General features: G+C 43.2%; 1 protein-coding gene across 2 annotated transcripts in view; it reads left to right on the forward strand.

Annotated features, from left to right (window-relative positions):
* acox3.L (acyl-CoA oxidase 3, pristanoyl L homeolog) overlaps nucleotides 1-23534 on the forward strand; it is a 73609-nt gene that overhangs the window by 21335 nt on the left and 28740 nt on the right. For both annotated transcript variants that reach the window (XM_018228433.2, XM_018228439.2), the window contains exons 7-10: nucleotides 1290-1378; nucleotides 17764-17860; nucleotides 19295-19477; nucleotides 20839-20961. In XM_018228433.2, coding sequence (XP_018083922.1) covers nucleotides 1290-1378; nucleotides 17764-17860; nucleotides 19295-19477; nucleotides 20839-20961 — 492 coding nt within the window. The remainder of the gene's footprint in view (nucleotides 1-1289; nucleotides 1379-17763; nucleotides 17861-19294; nucleotides 19478-20838; nucleotides 20962-23534) is intronic.

Here is a 23534-nt window from a genome sequence, read left to right on the forward strand (position 1 = left end):
AAAATAAATCCGCCCTTAAAGTATAGGTGCAATATTAGTCTCCAGTTAACAGAATCATTATGTAACATAGTATTTTATTCTGAATTATAAAGATAGGTTTAGCAGAGATCCAAAGGTCTGGAGGGTATCCCTTTTAGCAACGTACACATTCTTCATCCAAATTAGAAGGTGTTCATGAGTAGGACTTATAATATAGCAAGTGGCCACACCAATAAGAATAGCAATGGTTTTGTCCTATTCAGCTAAATCACCTTCCCTAGTGGCTTTCTTACATTCGTTCTAGAGACAATATTTCTAGGTGTTATATTGATGTACTAGGCATACATCCTAATGGGAACAGCAGCCCCAGACTGCATAGACGTTCAGAAATAATAGCTTTCCCAGTAGCTGTGCTGCAAATTGGCAAAAAAAAAATGTTCATGCTCCGTTTATGTAAAAGCTACAGATGGGCTGTACAATTGTTACGCTTTTCAGATCACCAAACAGTTCAGTAGGAAGTATTGTCTGATAATTAGTAGGGATGCATTAAATACACTATTTTGGATTCTGCCGACCCCCCGAATCCTTCATGAAAGATTCGGCCAAATAGAGAACCGAATCCAAAACGATACCCCTCAAACAATGTAGGTCTCTATAAAAAGATATGGCATAAAACAGCTCATATGTAAAACCCTGCTTCATGTAAAAAAACATTTTCATATACTTTTTTAATAGTATGTGCCATTGGGTAATCATAAATAGAAAATTGCCATTTTAAAAAATAAGGGCCGCCCCCTGGGATCGTAGGATTCACTGTACTCACAAACATACCAACAAACCATACATGTTAGGTCACATGAGCCAATTAACAGACAGAGTTCTGTGTTTTACTCCCACACTTCTTCCTGTTACAGTTAGAGTTGTAGTATTTCTGGTCAGGTGATCTCTGAGGCAGCACACAGACCATCACACAATGGTGGTTGAAAGCTAAAGAAAGGGAAAAGTTGCTTTAGTATACATTTTGGGGGTATATGCAAATCAGTAATGGGGAAGGGAAAAAGAGAGAGTAATCATTTTTTTAATTCCTTGTTTTGTGACAAAAAAAAGTCACATGATTTTATGGTTGCGGATTAGGTTTGGCCAGGCAGAATCCTGCTGAAAAGGGCCAAATCCTGACCTGATACCGAACCAAATCCTTGATTTGGTGCATCCCTTATAATTAGTCTATTTAGTCCTTGTAGCTTTATCTACTCTCTCCCAGTTGTTGAATCTTTCATCAGGATTAGTGATCTATAACCTTTTCTCTGTAGATACGGGACCCTCATACTCTTCTTCCTATGCCTGGAGTGATGGTCGGGGACATTGGCAAGAAGCTTGGCCAAAATGGTTTAGACAATGGGTAAGTACAATTTGTACAGACATATACTCAGGAATTACGTTACAGATGGTCTTTATGGCACATTTTAGCCCAACTCACAATAAATTAATGGATGTCATTTATTAATGGCGCCTCTCTGTTATACCCATTGTCTAATACAAACTGGATGTATTTCATTGCTAAATATAATTTTGTCTTTATTATTATGGTGAGTTTCTACTTTTGGAATGTGCTTTGTGCTTGGCTACTGTTTGCATTCCTAATCTACATGTGTGAGTTCATGGTTGGAATACACCTCCTAGGGCCCCTAAAGAATTTTCAGAATTCACTCGGTAAGATGGGCAAACACTGCCAATTGTTATATACACGGTAAAAAGAAAAGTCTGATGGGCAATAACATAGGCTGGGCCCATGGAGGGGTCCTCTGGTGCCCTGGATGGCCAGTCCAACCTTGTGTGACTTTCATTTAAACCTTAAAGGGGAACTATCGTGAAAATGTAAAATAAGCTTCATCATACTGAAATAAGAAACTTTGTAAATACAATAAATTAAATATTCTGCACTGTTTCTGAAATAATTGTTTATCTTCACTATTCCTTGCTCAGCATCTGTTTCTCTTCATTCATTCTTCATGCAGCAGTTGGGTGTCAGATTGACAGTTAGATCCAATATATCTTATAGGAGGGCTTCCTTTCCTAGCAGATGTATTAGAGCTCACTCAAATAACTGATTCCAGTACAAACAAACTCTAACAAAATAACTGCCTTTTGCACAAATCCTGCATGTAGAGAGACTTGGGGGCCGATTCACTAACTTCGAGTGAAGGATTCGAAGTAAAAAAGCTTCGAATTTCAAAGTGTTTTTTGGGCTACTTCGACCATCGAATGGGCTACTACGACCTTCGACTACGACTTTGAATCGAACTATTCGAACTTAAAATCTTTCGACTATCCGACCATTCGATAGTCGAAGTACTGTCTCTTTAAAAAAAACTTCGACCCCCTAGTTCGCCATCTAAAAGCTACCAAACTCAATGTTAGCCTATGGGGAAGGTCCCCATAGGCTTTCCTAAGTTTTTTTGATCGAAGGATATTTCTTCGATCGTTGGATTAAAATCCTTTGAATCGTTCGATTCGAAGGATTTTACCGTTCGATCGCACTATTTGCGCTAAAATCCTTCGACTTCGATATTCGAAGTCGAAGGATTTTAATTCCCAGTCGAATATCGAGGGTTAATTAACCCTCGATATTCGACCCTTTGTGAGTCGGCCCCATAATGTCTGGTGATTTTAATAGAGTGAGCGCTAGTACATCTTCTAGGCAAAAGGAGCCCCCCTATAAGATATATTGGATCATTTATCTGACACCCAACTCCTGAATGAAAAACAGATGCTGTGAGAGGGATAGTGAATATTATTATTTCAGAAACGGTGCAGCATTTTTAATTCATTGTATTTAGAACGTTTCTTATTTCAGTATGATGAAGCTTATATTAAATTTTCATTTTTGCAATAGTTCCCCTTTAAATTGAACTGAAAGGCTGCTCTACTCATATCAAACCACTTTTTATGCAATCTACTGGGGTGACCGGGGGATATACCAGTTCATACAACTTGGAACATTTAATAACTGTCAGATGCTGCAGAGGAAGATGATTTCACAAGTTGATTTGGATGCTTCTCGCATCACTGTAAGCATATATGAAGTCTCAACAAAGAGTTTGGTTATACAGGTATGGGCTCAGTTATCCAGAAACATGTTATCCAGAAAGCTCTGTATTACACAAAGGCTGTCTCCCATAGGCTCCATTATAATCAATTATTTAGAATTTTTAAAATAATATCCTTTCACTATAATATTAAGACAGTAGCTTGTACTTGATACCAACTAAGATATAATTAATCCTTATAGGAGGCAAAACAATCCCAGTGGGTTTATTTTAATGTTTAAACGATTTTTTAGTACACAAACTATGGTGATCCAAATTACAGAAACATCTGTTATCTGGAAAACCCCAGGTCCCGAGCATCCTAGATAGCAGGTATTTCTATCTGTACATCAATATTCTGTGCTGACCAAAGATAGATATGTCCAGAGCACTTCATTTACCAGGGTAAAAATGTTGATTTCTCCTAGGTCTGCTTGGGGGACACAGGAACTATGGGTATAGCTAACACCACTAGGAGGCAGGACACAACAAAAAAGAACTAATCCCTCCTCCTCCTGCTATACCCCAGCTCCCAGGCGGAGCCAGATCAGTTTTTAGTTGTGTCCTCAGGAGGTTAGGACATGGACTCCTATCAGGAGTTAGTTTTTATTTATTTCTTTTATTACTTGTTATTATCATTCTCTTCAACATGAGGCTGGAATGGGCATCCACACTGCGTGCTTTGTCTTCATTACCCCCTCCAACTGGATGTCTCCGGGGTCTATTGTGCTCTGGCACTGACCACCCAGGCTTTGGTTTTTATCCCCCCCTTCTGCTACAGTGGGGGTGAACCGTCTGGCCGGTAGACTGCGCAAACTGGGCAGGTAAGCATCAATTGACTTTGTTACCTTGCCATGTGTCCTGATCATATACTAGTGATCAGCCTGCCTGCGCCCCTGCTGCTCCTTAATCTGCCTAACTTGCCCCAGTCTGGACGCAAGCATCTCCCTCTGCATCAGCGCTCATTCAGCACTGTCCGCAGCATTGGTAAGGCCGGCTTTTCCCCTCACCAGCCACGCGGCGCACCTTCTGTGCAAGCGCCGCATGGCGCCTCCTTCACTTCCGCCCTGTCCTCCGCCAAACCGGAAGTGCGCGCACATTGCGCGTCACTCCTAAAGGGCGGTCCCCATCTTCGCGCCTTTGCAGGAGTGAGGCAGGGCGGTGAGACATTGCCACGCACATTCACGGAGCAGCTTCTGGAGACTCTCCATTGGGCTCACGGGTCTCCCTGTCAGTGGGTTCTCCCTGTATTCCCCTGCACTGCTTCCCATAGCACACGCAGACAGACCTCCTGTGTTTCCTGGATTTCACTGGGGGTTGGTTTAGGGCTCACCTCACTAGACTCCTGGGCACCTAGTTAGAAGGAAGTGTTTCTAGCATCCTGCCATACACCTGGGCACTTAGCTAGAAGGGGGGGGGGTTTAGTCCTGTACCCCTGCTCCCTTGCAGACTCAGTGTTCCTTTTTCAGGACCAGATTACCATTGACTAAAATTCTGAATTCTTTATTCTAGCACCATGTCTGAGGGTTCCAGTGACAACCTTTTTCCACGGACGGCAGTAACTGCTAAAGTGACCTTTTTGGCCTGTGCCAAATGCCGCAAACGTTTACCACTTGGTAACAAGGAACCTACCTGCCCCACGTGCAAGCCACCTGAGCCTGCTCCGGAAAATCCAGCACCCAGATCTCAGGTAAGCTTAGAAAACCAAGGGGCTACAGCGGGTCCGGCCTCGGATCCCCCACCTCAGGGCTCCCCTCCTCCGCCCCGGTGGGCTTCCCAGTTAGCCTCGGGCATTCCCAAACTGGCCGATTCCTTGGACAGGCTCCTTGCTCGCTTGGATAATCCCAAGCCACCTAAGCGCAGGGCCCCTTCCCCATCTGCCATGGACAGCGATGAGGAGTCCTTCTCCCATTCTCCCCTTCTCATAGCCTCTGGAGATGACCAGTCTCTCTCTGATGGCGAACTTTCCCAGACTTCGGATCATGAAGAGGAGGACACCCCAAAGCTATCCTCTGAGGCTATTGATTCTCTTGTTTCCTCTGTTTTGGAAACCTTACACTTACAGGAACCTGGAACCAGTTCCGGATCGTCCTCGGGCCTCTTCAAGCGGAAGAACCGCCCTTCTCCTTCTTTTCCTTCCCATGATCAGCTCGATCAGATCATTCAACAAGAGTGGGACAAGCCCGAGAAGCGTTTTCAACCCAACAGACGCTTCCTTAAACTTTATCCTTTTCCCTCAGATGTCACTGAGAAGTGGGCTTCTCCACCTTCGGTGGACGCTCCCGTGTCACGTCTTTCCAAGAATACAGCCCTGCCGGTTCCTGACGCAGCGTCCTTCAAGGATCCCATGGACAAGAAGATCGAGGGTCTCCTGCGTACCCTTTTCACCGCTACCGGCACCTCCTTGCGTCCGGTCTTCGCTTCGGCATGGGTGGCTAGGGCCATGCAGTCCTGGTCGGATGCTCTTTGTCGAGCTATTTCCTCCGGGGTTCCTCGAGAGGAACTCTCAGAACTTGCTTCTCAGATCAAGGAGGCCAGCGACTACCTTTGCGAAGCATCCCTCGATGCAGCTCAGGTGATAGGCCGTTCCTCCGCTCTTGCGGTAGCTGCCCGTCGATCTCTTTGGATGAAGCTTTGGTCCGCAGATTTTTCATCCAAGAAGTCCCTGACTTCTATTCCATTCAAGGGCAAGCTCCTCTTCGGTCCCGACCTTGACAAGCTCATCAGCCAGGCTACGGGAGGCAAAAGTACTCTTTTGCCCCAGCCTAAGACTCGCCCTTCCTTTCGCAAGGGAAGGAATTTTCGTGGCTTCCAGACCAAGTCTTCTAGGTCCCCTCCCCCTAGACAATCTTCCAACTTCAGAGGGCGTTTTGGGAATAAGACCAAATCGTCATGGCAGTTCCGTAAGCCCTCCTCTAAACCGGCCAACAAATCCTCTTCTGCCTGACTATCAACCCTTCGGGCCTCTGCCCGTCGGGGGCAGACTGCGGCACTTCGCCTCCGCTTGGACCACCCTCACTTTGGACTCCTGGGTACACGAGGTGGTGACTCGGGGTTATCACTTAGAATTTTCCTCCCCTCCACCTCACCGCTTTTTCATGTCCAGGCTTCCCCTAGACCCGCCCAAGGCTCTGGCGCTCAGAGAGGCCATCAACAATCTCCTTCGTTCGGACGTCATCATTCCAGTTCCTCCAGGAGAAAAATTCCAGGGCTACTATTCCAACCTTTTTGTGGTCCCCAAAAAGGACGGTTCTTCGCGCCCAATCCTGGATCTCAAGGAACTCAATGCGTTCATCCGACCGAGGAAGTTCAAGATGGAGTCTCTCCGCTCCGTTATTGCTGCGATGTCTCCGGGCCAGTTCCTTGCTTCTCTCGACATCAAGGACGCGTACCTGCACGTCCCCATTTTCCCTCCCCATCAGAGGTTCTTGCGATTTGCTGTCCAAAACCAGCACTTCCAATTTTCAGCCCTCCCGTTTGGGCTCACTTCCGCCCCGCGAGTCTTTACCAAGATCATGTCGGTGGCCACGGCACTGATCCGGACCTCGGGGGTGTCCATCACCCCTTACCTCGACGATCTTCTCATCAAGGCTCCGACCTTCACAGCAGCCCAACAGGCAGTCCAACTGACCTTGGACCGGCTGCAGGAGCTGGGCTGGTACATCAACCTCGACAAGTCTTCCCTGTCGCCGAGTCAGTCGATGGTTTTTCTGGGGATGCTCTTCGATACACAGACGCAGACGGTGTCTCTTCCGCTAGACAAGGTCCTTCATCTTCGTTCCTTGGTGCTGTTACTTCTCTCCAAACCGAGGCACACGGCGAAGTTCTGCATGAAGGTCCTGGGAGTGATGGTGTCGACCATAGAAGCAGTCTCCTTCGCTCAATTCCATCTCCGGGAGCTTCAATGGAACATTCTCTCGGCGTGGAAACGCAAGTCCCTTCTTCAGGAGATTCGCATATCACCCAGAACGAGAGCTTCTCTACACTGGTGGACTCTCTCCAGCCACTTGACCAAGGGCAGGCTTCTCGGGGACCCGCAGTGGCGCCTCCTCACCACGGACGCCAGTCTCTCCGGCTGGGGAGCAGTCCTGGAGGGACGGTCAGCACAGGGTCTCTGGTCCTCCGCGGAGCGACGTCTCCACATCAATCTTCTGGAGATTCGGGCCATCCGCCTGGCCCTGTTCCACTGGCAGCCCCTTCTAGCCGGCCAGGCGATCAGAATCCAGTCCGACAACGCCACAGCCGTGGCCTACGTGAATCATCAAGGCGGCACCAGAAGCCGGAGCGCTCTCAACGAGATCGGCCTCATCTTTCGCTGGGCGGAGACGCACCAGGCACATCTTTCCGCGATTTACATCCCGGGACTTCTCAATTGGGAGGCGGACTTTCTCAGCCGCCAATCCCTGGACCCGGGCGAGTGGTCGCTAAATGACGCCGTTTTTCTGTAACTCACCCAGAGGTGGGGCACTCCAGAGGTCGACCTAATGGCCTCTCGTCACAACCGCAAAGTACCTCTCTTCTTCGCTCGGTGCACGGACCCACTGGCCCTAGCGGCGGATGCCCTGACGGCTCCTTGGGACTTTCGTCTCGCCTACGCCTTTCCCCCTCTGCCTCTTCTTCCCAGAACCATAAAGAAGTTACAGAGGGAGCACACGGCTCTCATCCTCATCGCCCCCAATTGGCCTCGGCGCACTTGGTTCTCGGACCTAGTAAACCTATCTGTCGACGAGCCGTGGCCCCTTCCCGCCATCCCAGACCTTCTTCATCAGGGACCAATTCTTCACCCAAGCCCCGTCAAGCTCCAATTGACGGCGTGGCTCTTGAAACCGCTATCCTAAAGAGAAAGGGGTTTTCCGACGACGTTATCTTGACCATGAGAGCTGCTCGCAAGCCTGTCTCCGCCAGGACTTACCACCGGGTCTGGTCCACTTACCAACGGTGGTGCCTGGCTCAGGGAGCGGACCTCCTTCGCTTCTCCGTTGCCAACGTGTTGGCCTTCCTCCAAGAAGGGCTTTCCATGGGGCTCTCCCTGGGCTCTCTGAAATCCCAGGTTTCGGCCTTGTCTATCCTGTTCCAGAGGCGTCTTGCCCTCCACGCGGACGTCAAGACCTTTTTGCAGGGAGTGGCACATGTTCGGCCTCCCGTTCGGTCCCCCGTTCCGCCCTGGGATCTCTCTCTGGTTCTCCGTTCTCTCCAACGGCCTCCGTTCGAGCCCTTGTCTTCCATCTCTCTTCAATGGCTCACGTGGAAGACCGTTTTTCTCGTGGCCATCGCTTCAGCTCGACGAGTATCTGAGCTGTCTGCCCTTTCATGCAGATCTCCCTTCCTCATTTTTCACGGGGACAGGGTGGTTCTCCGTACCATTCCTTCCTTTCTTCCTAAGGTGGTTTCCTCCTTTCATCTCAACCAGGAGATCACCATCCCCACCTTTTGCCCTTCTCCGGCTAATCCTAAGGAAGTGGCACTCCATTCGCTGGATCCAGTCCGGGCTCTCAAATACTATCTTCATCGAGTCGAGGATGTCCGCAAGTCGGACTCCTTGTTTCTCATTCCCTCTGGGACGCGACGGGGCCTTCCTGCCTCCAAGGCGACCATTTCCCGCTGGATTACGCAGGCCATACAGAGGGCCTACACGGCTCAGGGTCTACGCCCCCCAGCTAGGATCAGGGCTCATTCCACCAGAGGTGTGAGCACGTCCTGGGCTTTCCGGAATCAGGCTTCAGCTGAACAATTGTGCAAGGCTGCCACTTGGACTTCTATCCATACTTTTGCCAAATTCTACCATTTTGACACCTTTGCGGCATCTGACACCCGCTTCGGTAGGACGGTACTGCAAGCCGCGGTGGCTGGTTCCACGTCGGCCTCTACCTCCCACCCGTGATTTTTGGGACAGCTTTGGTATGTCCCCATAGTTCCTGTGTCCCCCAAGCAGACCTAGGAGAAAAGGAGATTTTGTGTACTCACCGTTAAATCTCTTTCTCTCCAGTCGCTTGGGGGACACAGGACTTCCCTCCCTGGTGAGGCCTTCACGTGTTCCTTCAGACATAGTCTCTAGTACTACTCTTTTATGTATATATTTACAGGCTTCATGCTTTTTTGTTTAACCTCCTGTTCCGTACTTTGGTACAAACTGATCTGGCTCCGCCTGGGAGCTGGGGTATAGCAGGAGGAGGAGGGATTAGTTCTTTTTTGTTGTGTCCTGCCTCCTAGTGGTGTTAGCTATACCCATAGTTCCTGTGTCCCCCAAGCGACTGGAGAGAAAGAGATTTAACGGTGAGTACACAAAATCTCCTTTTTAAACTGTATTGGCCTATCAGTTCGCACTTGTAAACATGAATCCACCCATTAGATGGCAGCATTGTATCTGTTTAAAAATGCCTTAAAATACTAAATACAATTCCCCCACCTTGAGATTGAGGTTTATATCTTTTTGTAAGTATTACAATGATTAAAGCATGCTTCAATAATACTTTACCATATTGTTTTCACCTACATATTGTGTTCTGATGTTTGGCTTGTGCTATAGCTGCTTTAGGGCTGCAATACCTGACATATACCATTATAGACAAATAGCAGGGGACCTTTTTACCCATAAAGTGGATCACCAGAGACAGGTAGAAGAAAAGAACTTTCATTTAAAGCAACATAGGTGGTTCTTCACACTCAGGACAGTGAGGTTGTGGACTGCACTGCCGGGTGATGTTGTGATGCTGATTCAATTAATGCCTTTAAGAATGGCTTGGATGATTTTTGAGTAAGGTAGACTCCTTGTATACTGTCCCACAGGCACCTCTGAGAGATACCTTCCTCTTTATCCCAATTCTGTTTTTTTTTTTTTTTATATATATATTTTTTATATATTTTATTCTAGGATGTGGTTAAATCAGGCATGAATGTTTATGCAAGTAATAATCAATACCATCATGCAGTGGCATATAATAAATATAAATATATATATATATATATATATATATATATATATATATATATATATATATATATATATATATATATATATATATATATATATATATATATAAAAGAAAGTATTACCGCAAATCGGATGAAGGTTCACCATAATCTAAAGAACCATCCGGATCAGGCAAACGCTTCAACTGAGCCGAAAAATGCAGAAGTGCAGGCTAGGAGACCCGTCCTTAGTTCTGTAGCGGTGGACCGGAACTCATACCGAAACCGAGCGGTTATTTAAGCAGATGCAGGCACGCGTTGCCAACCCGCTCTTTCAGTCCAAGTCCCAGTGCAAGTACTTAGAGCAGCCCACGTTGAGTAGCGCTGTTGGATATTGTATGGGATCCCTTATCAGGAAACCCATTATCCAGAAAGCTCCAAAAGGCCATCTCCCATAGACTCCACTTTGTCCAAACAATCCAAGTCTTTAAAAATGATTTCCTTTTTCTCTGTACTAATTAAACATTACCTTGAACTTGATCCAAACTAAGATATAATTAATCTTTATTGGAAGCAAAACCAGCCTATATATATACAGTATATAATATCTGTCAGATCTGTCAGAGAAAATAGCAAAATGCCCTGGAATAAAGCCCAGTAATGGTTGCAAAAATGTTTCTATGAAAACCACCCAAGCAGTTGCAGTGGCGTCGCTCTCCCTGCTGGATACAGCAGTTATTTCATAGGCAACCAGTCACTTTTAAATGTAAATGACTTTTTAAAATCCGAACAGCACCCAATGAAATTAAACTTCCCACACAAGCGGATTGCCGGCCAGAGCTTTCTAGACACATGCTCTTCTTAGATGTGTTTATTTTTAAATGCAGAGAGCTGACTAGATACTGTGTCCCATAAAAAGCCGTTCCTCTATTTATTTTCATGCCTCCCTAAGTCTTTGCAGTCTGACTTGTGTTTGTTTACTGTCTTCTTGCACTCGATGCTGTCTCAGGGGTCACTGCTCAGTACAGAAGTGCTGTGTTCATGTATATAGAAGTGCACAGTAACCCACTACACATACCAGCAGCAGATCAGTTAGACCAGTAACACATTTATTCACTCTGAATGGCCCTGCCCTCACTGTACTACTTGTTTAAATGGTGATACACAGTATTTCTAAGTAGTGTTTACTTTAACTTTGTTTTCCTTATAAAGTTCGCTAAACTGTTCTGGCATAGGTTGTTATACTGCTGATGGGGCCTTTTGTATTTTTGTACTTATCCCTGTCAATGGGAATGCGCCCTTAATGCTCTGATAATCTCATCCTCAGAAAAGTGCTTTATAGTGGCCAGATTATTAGGAAAAAGGCATTTTGTGTCACAACCAAATAATGAGTTTAATATATACTACGCATCCACCAAATAACTATTTGGGATTTGGCTGAATTCCAGAATCCGTCGAGAAAGATTCGGCTGAATCTCCACATGCAAACCGAATCTCCACATGCAAATTAGGGGCGGAAGAGGAAAAAGTGGGACATTTTTTCCCCCTTCCCGTCCCTACAAATATTGCACATAATGACATCATTCATTAAAATGTGCTTTTTGCCCTTCTGTATAGTTGTGCTAAACAACATTGCGCCTCCTGTCTCCTGCTGAATCCAGCAAAGTGCATTCATTAACACTAGGGAACGCTGGAATTGTTGTCACCACCCTGAACATGGAGGAAATTCCAGGGTATCCACAGTGGGTTGCATCAAGGGGTGCATTACATGTGTGCTCAAAGAATCTCTAAGCTCATATTTTAATACCATGTGCCCAAAGCGACACATTTCTCCACTCTGAAAATTACACCCAATTTGCGACCACATGCAGTTGCATTCAATTTGACATCACAATTACACACATTTTGTGCACAGATACTGTGTTAAAAAGATGGGGATTTTCATCTAAAAATTGCACTTTGCACACTTCACTGCATCAATAAATGACGCTTATATCTTATTTTAATGGCTGGAGGGTTCCAACCAACTAGCATGTGAGGCTTGTGTAATAGCCTGAACAAGAATATCCACAATACATCCTATCAGGTTTATCTGATCAGTTCTGTGATGTGGCCTTTGCTTCTCAAGGATGTCTGGAGGTTTAGCACTTGACCAGGAGCAAGGAATTTACACTGAGGGTAAGTTTTCTGCACTATTAGGGCAGACACATGCTCAGATTCGGTGGGAGATTTAGTCACCCGGCGATAAATCGCCTCTTCTTCGGAGAGACTAATCTCCATGAACTGCCTTGTGAGGCGACTTCAAAAAACGAAGTGCATAGATTGCCATCCCGCCGGCGATTTACATTCTAGCCGGCGGGAGGCAGTTCGGGGAGATTCGTCGCTGGATGACTAATCTCCCCGAATCTGAGCATGTGTCTCTGCCCTTAAAGGATAGTGGAAGGTACAGTAGTACTTTTTTGACCACCAAGATCCATTTCAAGAATAGCCATGGTGTTCAAAACATCCATACCCAGTCACAGGGTTTCCCGAAAAGTACCGTCCTTTCTAACAAAAGACAGCAGGACATAATCTAGTCTAAAAGAGGAGGCAATAGAAGGACAGAATTGAGGCTGAGTAAGGCAGGAGTTGGGGCTAGCTCTGTTCATAATCCATCGAGTTGGAAGGCTGCCATGGAAGGAAAGAGAGGATGATGACAAAAGAGGCAACAGAGAAGATTATTAGAATGCAGGATTGTACCGGTTTAGTAGCAAGATAAGCCAACTGGGTAAAGCAAGAGTTTAGGTGCTGGGAATGGACATGCCAAGAAAGAGAAAATCAAAAAGAAAACAGAAAAAGGAACATTAGGAAAATAACGAAATATTATAAAACCACAATGCCATAAGTAACTATCCCTGGGCAACTAGATGTATGAGCCATGAATATCCTTTAAATGATATCTTTATAAACAGGGCTTAGAGATGTCATTGGTTATAATCAGAGCTTAGTGATGTAATTTCTGTCACATGACTCACTGAAACTTGTGTATTATAATAAATAAAGTACCCCCTGTTGCAAAATATGATGATATTAGAAGTTACCTCGGAGTTCCATGACCTGTATAAAAACATTTGGCCTTTCGGCTGTGGAACTCCTTGGTAACTTACTGTATAATATCCTTATATTTTACAAGAGGGGGTAGTTTATTCACTATATATTACGCTGCTTGGTCGGTACTTACAATAGGTCCCATTTGTATCAGGGATACTGCATCGGAATAGCGAGTTGTACTGCTGTCACATTATTTTTGTTTTTAAATCTTCACTAATTAACAAAAGACGTGTGTACAGTTTGTATCATTTATTTGATGAATGTTCCATGCGATGAATAGCGAATCGGTGCAAACTGTGTCGCAATATGAAGAGGGGGCTTAACAGGCTTTTAAATGTCACCCCTGGGTCAATGAAATCAGCTAAATGCCATCACGCCCTGCTTGTATTATGTTGAATGGACACAAATATTTATGGCGTATGTAAATATTTCCACGGTGTTGCGACACATGAATGCTAAAATCAAACAAATGAAAAGCTTTTACCAAAAGCAACCTCTAAAAATAAATGTAGTGGAGAATTTTAAACAGCTCTCTTCTCGGCTATACACAAACTCCACTTTCATTTATTTCTGTTAGGCTTATATGGATTACACTGGTACTTGCAGCATAGTGCAGTTATTTGGGGATTCTTTTTTTTTTTTCTTATTAAACCGTTATTTTTAGCATATCCTTTTTTGATGATAAAACCCTTTTTATTAAGAATATAAAATTATGGGTGAATCTTTCTGGTTTAACATACTGGGAGTTTCCACTACTCCCTGTTTCTTACTATAGAGAAGGCAGACCCTGCAGATGCAGGGGGCCCCAATGGGGAGGAGGGTGTAGCAGGTGAGGTTGGGGTTCCTTTACAATTTTTTCACAGGGCAGTCCGGGCCCCTGGAGTTACACCACTAGGCGAATGGGAGTGTTCTATAGGAAGTTTTAGCAGAAGGTTGGCTATTACTATCAACTTCTATAAACTTGCTCCACAGTTGCAAACACCAATGGTTCTCAGGCTCCTGCAGCTCATTCCTCACATCCCTGTCAATGGAGACACGTCCCGTCGATAGAAGATTGCTGGTTCATTTACAAAATACAATTACTTCTAGATCCAAAGGGGAACGGCAACCACAACCGGCTGAAGCAGTGGACTACAGAGTTCCTGGACATTTATTGAATGTTTTTCAGGGAGGCAGCAGCCCCAATGTTCTTCAGTAGTTGCCCTTGATTCAGCAGAAGAGGAAATAAGTATAATATTCGCCTCCATATTAGAGCGAAACTTGTGGCTCTATTCGTAAATGATGCACTTTATATCAGGAGATGCAGCAGGGAGGACTTGCTCTTCTAAGATTCTCTGTATGGGTATCATTCTGAACAATGTACTCTTAATGAAAGATCTGCCCCCTATTCCATAAAAAAGTGGTAGAAAGGTGCCTTTGGACCTCAGGGTTGACACTGTCCCCATCTGTTGGCACCACTTAGCTGCCTGTATTTCAGCTGTGTTCTGAATAGGGTCAGCTTAATAAGATGAGTGCCAGTCAGTGAGAGTAGTTACATTGTTAAATCGGGTTGAAAAAAGACAGGCCATCAAGTTCAACCCCTCCAAATGAAAACCCAGCATCCATACACATACACCCCTCCAAACCTTCACATAAATTATATATATCCATATCTATACTAACTATAGAGTTTAGTATCACAATTGCCTTTGATATTATGTCTGTTAAAGAAATCATCCAAGCCATTCTTAAAGGCATTAACTGAATCAGCCATTACAACATCACCCGGCTTTGCATTCCACAACCTCACTGTCCTCACTGTGAAGAACCACTTATGTTGCTTCAAATGGAATTTCTTTTCCTCTAGTCTGAAGCCTCTGGTACGGTGATCCACTTTATGGGTAAAAGGGTCCCCTGCTATTTGTCTATAATGTCCTCTAATGTACTTGTAAAGTGTAATAATGCCCCTTCACAGAGAAAACAACCCCAACCATGTCTACCCTCATAATGTGACTTCCTTCCCTCTAGTACTCTCTCCAGCTCATTTATATCCCTCTTAAAGGACATGTAAAGGCAAAAAAATAAAATCCCATTTTTACTTTCTTTAATGAAAAAGAAACCTATCTCCAATATGCTTTATTTAAAAAATGTGTACCATTTTTAAAGGAAACCGGACTGTATGCAGTGAAATTCTCCCTTCATTTACTGCTGTGGATAGGAATTGTCAGACGGTCCCTAACTGCCCTGCAGGGAAACAATCATACTTATGTACAGCAGGGGGAGCCCCCGCCTTACTTCCCAGCCATGCAGAACTCATGCAGCTTTGTTTATTGTGATCCCTAAGCAGCCCAGACCACACTGAGCACTGAGTCTTGGTCTTGCAAAGATGTTTAACAAAGTTACAAGATGGTGACCCCCTGTAGCCAACTTTGAAAGCATAAATTATTTGTTTGATTAGGCTTGTGGTGCAGTAAGTTCATGTTTATATTTAGTATACAAAATACAGCATTTCTAGCCTTATTCTATTTTAGACTTTACATGCCCTTTCCAAAACTGCACTGCATACACCAGATGAGGCCTCACCAGGGACCTATAAAGAGGCATAATTATGTTTTCATACCTTGAGTTAATGCCTTTTTTATGCAAGACAGAACTTTATTTGCTTTAGTGACCACAGAATGACACTGCCCAGAATTAGACAACTTGTTATCTAAAAAAAAAACCTAGATCCTTCTCAGTTAAGGAAACTCCCAACACACTGCCATTTAGTGTATAACTTGCATTTATATTATTTTTGCCAAAGTGCATAACCTTGCATTTATCAACATTGAACCTCATTTTCCAGTTTGCTGCCCAGTTTTCATTCTGCAAAGTGGCAGCATCCTGCATGGAACCTATAGTTCTGCACAATTTAGTACCATCTGCAAAAATAGAAACAGTTGAAAAGCAAGGGACCTAGTACAGAGCCCTGCGGCACTCTACTAACAACACTGGTCCAATTAAAAAATGTTCCGTTTACCACCCCTCTTTGTAGTCTATCTTTTAGCCAGTTCTCTAACCAGGTACAAATACTCTGTTCCAGACCAACAATCCTTAATTTAATCTGTAACCTTCTGTGTGTCATGTATCTACTGCCATCCCTACTCCTAAAAAGAAGTTAGTCTGGCAAGATCTATTACGCATAAAACCATGCTGGTACAAACTCATAGTATTATGATTTGCTATGAAGTCCAGTATCTTATCCTTTATTAACCCTTGGAAAATCTTTCCTACCACTGACGTCAGACTAATTGGTTCTATAGTTTCGAGGCTGAGAACACGATAATTTTTTGAATAGTGGCACCACGTTAGCAATTCGCCAGTTCCTATGCACCATGCTAGACCTCAATGAATCCTGAAAAATTATGTAAAAAAGTTTGACAATCACAGAGCTAAGCTCGCTAAGTACCCTGGGATGAATACCATCCGGCTCCGGACCTTTGTTTATTTTAACATGTTCTAGTCTCTTTTGAATTTCCTCATGTGTGAACCATGCATAATAACAGGCACTCCTTTTCTGGAAAAAAAAACCCTAGGCTACTTTCCATTATAACATGCAAGGTTAATTGAGTCAGATCCAATATCCTATTTATCAAAAGTATCTGGTGCATGTTCAATGGCCACTATCCATCCATAACTGAATGAAGATCTTCATACAGAACCAAATTTTCATATAATTAAAATGACTTTATTGAATACACATGGCAAAACCTGGTTAACAGATGGCCACAACCAGCCTTTTATCAAGGTTTATAATGCTCATGTGCATGCTGCATAGGATCCCTGGCTCAACAGTCTCAAATGCTCAAAAGAGCTATTAAATACTGGTGTTTATTGCTATACACATTTTTACATGTGAACATCAGTTTGTTTTTTGTACTTTTTTTTGGAACTTGCTCTTATTAAATACTTTAGATGGTTATCAAAATAAGCAATTTTGTGTGCCGACATCCAGCCCTGATCCTTCAGATTACAGTGGCTGTTTTTGGCAGATTTACTGCAGATCTGCGTATCCCACATATCTCTTTTAGCCTCAGGGAGGAGAGTATCTCAACACCAGATATTTGCATTAATGCTCGAGCAGCCCTGCCAAAAACAAAAGAAAAACAAAGCTGATGTCGTTGCGAAGAGAAGAAACAACCGTCAAAGCCAAATTTGATTTATGAATTGCGTCATATGAGACATTTGTTCATGTGTTTTTATGTTTCCTCCAACTGACTTATTCATTTACCTACTCATTGGCCATGATCCAGCTTTCTGTCTTGTAACTGATGGTTTTCTCTGGATAGATGGAGAACCTGGCCCAATACAAATGCTGCTCATGTGCTGTAAAACCTACCCAGATAACATAGACACTAGTGATGTGCGGGCCGACCCGATACCCGCGGGTTCAGGCAGACCTCGCACTCCTCAGCACGCCACCTACAAATGCCGTCTTCCTACTTCCGGCTTTATAGCCACGCGCCTGCTCGCCCGACCCTTTTGTGACGTCAACGGTAGGGCGGGTCGGCGTGGGTCTATAAAAGGAACCCAGAAGTCGGATTGCGGGCGGGCACCCGACCGGCAAACCACTAATAGACACCCTAGGATGTTTACATCATCAACTAACAGGGATTATTTCATTTTTTTCTGCCTTATGTCTTTTTCTTAAATAATATAATTTTTCTACATTTTTAAACAGATTTGCCATGTTTCACAACGTTCCAATTCCTCAAGAAAATCTTTTGAACCGCACTGGTGACATCACATCTAGTGGAACCTACACAAGTGCTTATAAGGTAGACCTCTGCTCTTTCCATGTATTGATGAACAATGACCAGGTCTATCCAATCTTATGCTTTAGGGAAAGCTATAGAAGGCTATCTGGGTGCTCCAACTTTGAAACTTTAAAAATTATCCTGTATTTCTGTTGATAGAAGGATGTGGTTTAGAGTAGAAAACCCTTTCACTATAGGTTGGAGAGGGGACACAATGCCTATCAATATATATTGGACAGGCTGGATTTATATGTTCGATTGAAAATGTTTATACATTTTATTACTGTGCCTACTGGGGTTTGCAGTTGGGATTTGAGAACACATGCTGCTTGGCTATGGCTTGGTTCTATCCATCCAGCTTCTAAGTTGCAGACAAACACACATGAAAAAAGGTATTACCATAGAGTCTTCAACCAAAGTGAAAAAGCTTTAAAGCACAGAAGGCAGTAGAAATGCATTAGCTGTTTTGCTATATATATACATGGAATCACAGGGATTTGTGCATCTGGCACACACAGCCATTCCCTTTTACCAGTAAAAATGAATGGGGTACAGGGTACACAACAGAAATCATGTTGGCTCTATAAATATGTAATTGTATATTTGGATATCTCTAACTAAACAACATCCTCCACAGTACCTTGGAATTACAGGTATGGTATCCGTTATCTGAAACCCTTTATCCAGAAAGCTCTGAATTGCAGAAAGGCCGTCTCCCATAGACTCAATTTTATCCAAATAATCCAAATTTTTAAAAATGATTTCCTTTTTCTCTGTAATAATAAAACTGTAGCTTGTACTAAACGAAGATATAATCAGTCCTTATTGGAAACAAAACCAGCCTACTGGGTTTAATTTTTCATGATTTTCTAGTAGAAGGTGGCTAGAAATGGGCTGATAAAAGCTGCTGACAGACAGAGTCGGCAGCTTATTGGCTCGTGTGTGGGGTCCCTCCGACAGGCTTCCCCGATTGATATATGTCTGAGAGTCGGCCTGATGCAGATCGGGCAGGGGTACAAATCCCGTTGGATAGTGCACTGCATCTGTTCATTGATGAGATCCAACTGCCTGTTATGCTCTGATCATGGGCCTTAGGTCAGCCAGCCTGATATCACCCACCTCAAGGGCATATCGGGGAGAGATCCACTCGTTTGGCGAAATCGCAAAATGTGTATGGCCACCTTTAAGGTATGATGATCCAAAAATAGTAAAGTGCCCCAATATTTTGCACACGTTTCCCCCATTAGGAATCAAGTCCAGTGTCTGTTGTCCATGCATGTATGTATAAAGGGATTATGAGTTATGCAACAGATAACATAATATCAGATCTTCCCTGGTCTAGCAAAAGAGCCCAGATCTCTATGCAGGTATAGACTGGGACTGGTTCAAATCATCTTTTCGTACCAGAAACGTAACTAGTGTTTTATGGTTAATAATATAATCTTTTCCTTTCAGGATCCTAAGCAGCGTCTTGGCGCCTCTCTTGGTACATTATCCAGCGGAAGGGTTTCAATTATGAGCATGGCAGTAGTGAACCTGAAACTTGCCATTTCCATAGCAATACGTTTCTCTGCGACTCGTCGGCAGTTTGGCCCTTCAGAAAACGAAGAGATACCAGTTCTGGAATATCAGCTGCAGGTAGGCCAGTCTTAAGTATTTTGTAGTCATTCAAAGAAGGTTTTCTGTTTTGTTTGTGACAATACTTTTTTTTTTTATCTAATTAATTCATGACATTTTTAGAGCTTCACAATTCTTAAATTCAATATAGATTGGAGGTCTCAACAAAATATTGTAGAATCTCGTGCACCGTGGGGAGTACTCCATCGTATTTAGGAAACCCACCATAAAGTTGTTCCTGTCTAAATTAGGAACAGCAAGAGGTGAATAAAACTGGACCAGTTTCAGTGCTACTTCTACTCTTGCTGATATACTGTACATGTTGTGTGGTCCATGATAATCACTTGACTAGTAGGATTTTTCAGGAAGTGTATTGTACGCTAATGATCTCGAACCAATATCCATGTTCTACGGATTAGCTGGTTCTATCAGAATAGTCAGATCTAATCTTACTTTGCTTTTGTGCCCTTCAGTATTTGCTTAGTTTGCTTATCTTAGGTGACAACTGCAGGACCTCGTCGTTGGGATTCCTGCTCAGGACTATATGGAAACTAGTGGTATTTTTTTAATATAAAAAGCCCAAGACCAGCAATTGCACAGACATTGCTTCCATTATCACAGAAAATGTGGAATTCAGTCATAGAACACAATCACTGCACTGTAAATTTTGGATATTGCCCAGCTTACAAATATTTTTCAAGGATAACCGGGTTAACATTTATAATTTTACGTAAGCAGAAAAAGCACAGACCATAAAATCAAATCATTGCCAACCCTAAGATGATTTTAGCATGATATAAAGATTATGACAAAGCAATTCTAGGTAAGAGCACTCTTTAAAGCAAATAACTGAACCAGAAAAGAAACACTATTTTCCAACACTTTCTTTTCCCAGTATCCATTAGAGGACTCTTCCACCTAATTAAAAGGGCACCTGTAGACATGCTGTGTAGAGAGTAATTAGTTGTACTGTGAAGTTATGCACATCTATATATACATATGCATTTAATTATTCTCTACTGTATATATGTATAGCCCTTAAAATTAATTCCTAAAATATAGAGCCTCAATATAGAGTTTAGATATTCAGGAGCCCTTTCACAGTAAAGATTTCTTGTTATAAAGTTGTCCCCTAATACTCATCAACATTATGGAGTCTTTCCTATGCCTCTGCAAGTTCTATTACCAGGCATGTACAAAGCATTCCCAGTAAGTACATGTAGAAGCCCTTTAGAACAATGGACTTGTGCTGCCAATATCACGGAGAGGTGAGACCAAGATTTTCATTGTCGTGTATAAGGTAAAATACCGAAACCTGATTCTTTATAATGCTTTAATTTGTCTTTAAAATAATTAGTTACATACAACTTTCCTCCACCCAGCAATGGCGCCTTATGCCTTATCTGGCTGCTACATATGCCCTTGACTACTTCTCAAAGACCTTCTTCATGAATTTGGTAGAACTTCAGATTGGAATCCTGATGAAGGATAAGAGTCAAAGACAGGTAAATGCACTGGAATAAACCAGAGTAGTATAACGACTGTCTATTAAGAACGATTGGTTCCTGTATCGCTGCCCTTGTTTTATAACTAACATGTATTATGTGGGTACATAGGTTGAGACTAATGGGGAGAAGTAGATGCAGTTCAACTAAAAATTAAATATTAGCATTAAACTCATTAAAACCATGTGTCTATGAAGGTTTTCATTCATCCAGGTCATGGTATATCTTAGTAGAAGTAAATCTAAAGCAACTGGACTTGCTTCAGTTCAACTGACTGGTGTTTGAAGTCCTGGCATTTAAACTCTTTCAATAATCCAATATGCCGAGGACTTCCCATACTAGTCCATTGCACTGAAGAAACTGCTCGGATGAGTAGAGTTAAGATGGCCATAGATACAAAGATACCATTGTACAAAACGACTAACGATAAGATCTCTACATGTATTGCCCGTCTGATTATATCAATGGAAGATTGTCACTACCATAACTTTCGTACAATTGCTGTCTGGCCCGAGCAGCATGTGGTTTATTATTTTTACTACTTTATATTAATCTGAATGGGTAGTTGCAGGTCGGAAGATTGGAGTGGATGTTCATTCGTCCGATATAGCCCAATAATCTGCACGTCTATGGCCAGCTCGGGAGGCCCATTTATCAAAGTCCAAATTTTTCTCATTATTTTCTGAAAACTACTCCAAATCGACACGGGTTTATTCCCCTTATTTATCAACACATTTTCCCAAAAATTTCCTGTGCAGGAAAAAACCTGAAATTCGGATTGTACAAAGACCACAAAATCTTCGGATTATTTCACGAAACCCAGCTCAGATCAATATATCTTCGGAACTTTTTCCATTGACTTATATGCAACCTCGGCAGTTCTGAGATGACAAATTTTCAGTTTCGGACTTTATCCATCCTCATGGTATAATAAATCCCAAAAGATTTGAGGGTTTTTTTTCCCACTAAAAATTCGGGTTTTATAGTAAAAAAACACAATTTATTCAGGGTTTTGGCATTCAAATTTTAATAAATAACCCCCATAGTGTTCAATGATTACTTAGCATGTCCAGCTGCTCTAGATTTACTTTGTTAAAACCACGGTATTAGTCAGCAAGAATGCAACTAGGTTAGGAATGGCAGTGGTGCTGGATTCAGATGTAGAGGTGTTGTGCCAAGTGGAGGAGACCAGTGCCTATAAAGCAAACTCCAACCAAAGCATTGTTACATTGGCACATGAAAGATTTCAGAAAGGCATAATAAGTACAACTGAAAGAGATGATTTAATATCCAATAAAGTCATTAAATGGCATGTAAAGGCAAAAAATAAAATCCCATTTTTACTTTCTTTAATGAAAAAGAAACCTCTCCAATATACTTGGATTTAAAAATTTCTACCGTTTTTTAAGAAACCTGACTGTATGCAGTGAAATTCTCCCTTCATTTACTGCTGTGGATAGGAATTGTCAGACATTCCCTAACTGCTGAGCAGGGAAACAATCATACTTAAGAACAGCAGGAGGAGCCCCCGCCTTACTTCCCAGCCATGCAGAACTCAAGCAGCTTTGTTTATGACAATCCCTAAGCAGCCCAGACCACACCGAGCATGTGCACAGTCTTGGTCTTGCAAAGATGTTTAACAAATTTACAAGATGGTGACCCCCTGTAGCCAACTTTGAAAGTATAAATTTTTTGTTTGATTAGGCTTGTGGTGCAGTAAGTTCATGTTTATATTTAGTATACAAAATACAGCATTTCTAGTGCATTAGCACCTCAATACCCTTCAGAGCCTGTAATGCTCCTTGCCATGTCCAGGGCTGAGTGCCTCCAAAATATTTGGCCCCCTCATATGGTGGTGCAGTCACTTATCAATGTTCATGCTTTCAAGGTGATTATTTAGTAGTAACAAATGTGCACAGCCGGCTCTAATCCCTAAACAATGTATTACTTGTTAGATAAGTGTTAGCGAGGAACCATAAATCTCCGAGCATTACGAATATAGATGCAAAATAAAGTAGAACTGCAGCTCACCTGATGGGAGGAATGACCTGGGTGTAAAAACCCCAGGTCGGACACATTCGGTCTCAATCCGTACAAAATAGATAAAATCAGCTTTTTATTACACTCACCAAGAACTAGAGTCCTGCAGTGGGTCGGGTACCCGCGGGTAACCCGCAAAAACCTGCAGTACCTTGCGGGTTGCGGGTAGAAGTTTCGGATGCGGGTATAGACGCTGGTCGGCGGGTCGGGCCACGGGTCTTCTCAGTAGCAATTTTTACTCTTTTTTTCTGATCATGTCTACTTCAGATGATGTCACTTCCGGTTTACAATGACAGCACTTCCTGATTCTTGATGGTCAGCGGGTCGCAGGTCCGGGTTGCGGATAAGGTACTTGCTGGTTGGGTAGCGGTAAGAATGCGGGTTGCAGATGGCAGGTTGCGCTTTTGGCTTGCGTACAGGTTCTAAAAAATTGACCCGCGCAGGACTCTACCCCGAACCCATAGATTGAGGTGAATTCACAACCCGACGTGTATTTTAGTATTATGGAATAAACTTCGATTTTACCTCAACGG

Source organism: Xenopus laevis, chromosome 1L (assembly GCF_017654675.1).
Source record: "Xenopus laevis strain J_2021 chromosome 1L, Xenopus_laevis_v10.1, whole genome shotgun sequence".
NCBI lineage: Eukaryota > Metazoa > Chordata > Amphibia > Anura > Pipidae > Xenopus > Xenopus laevis.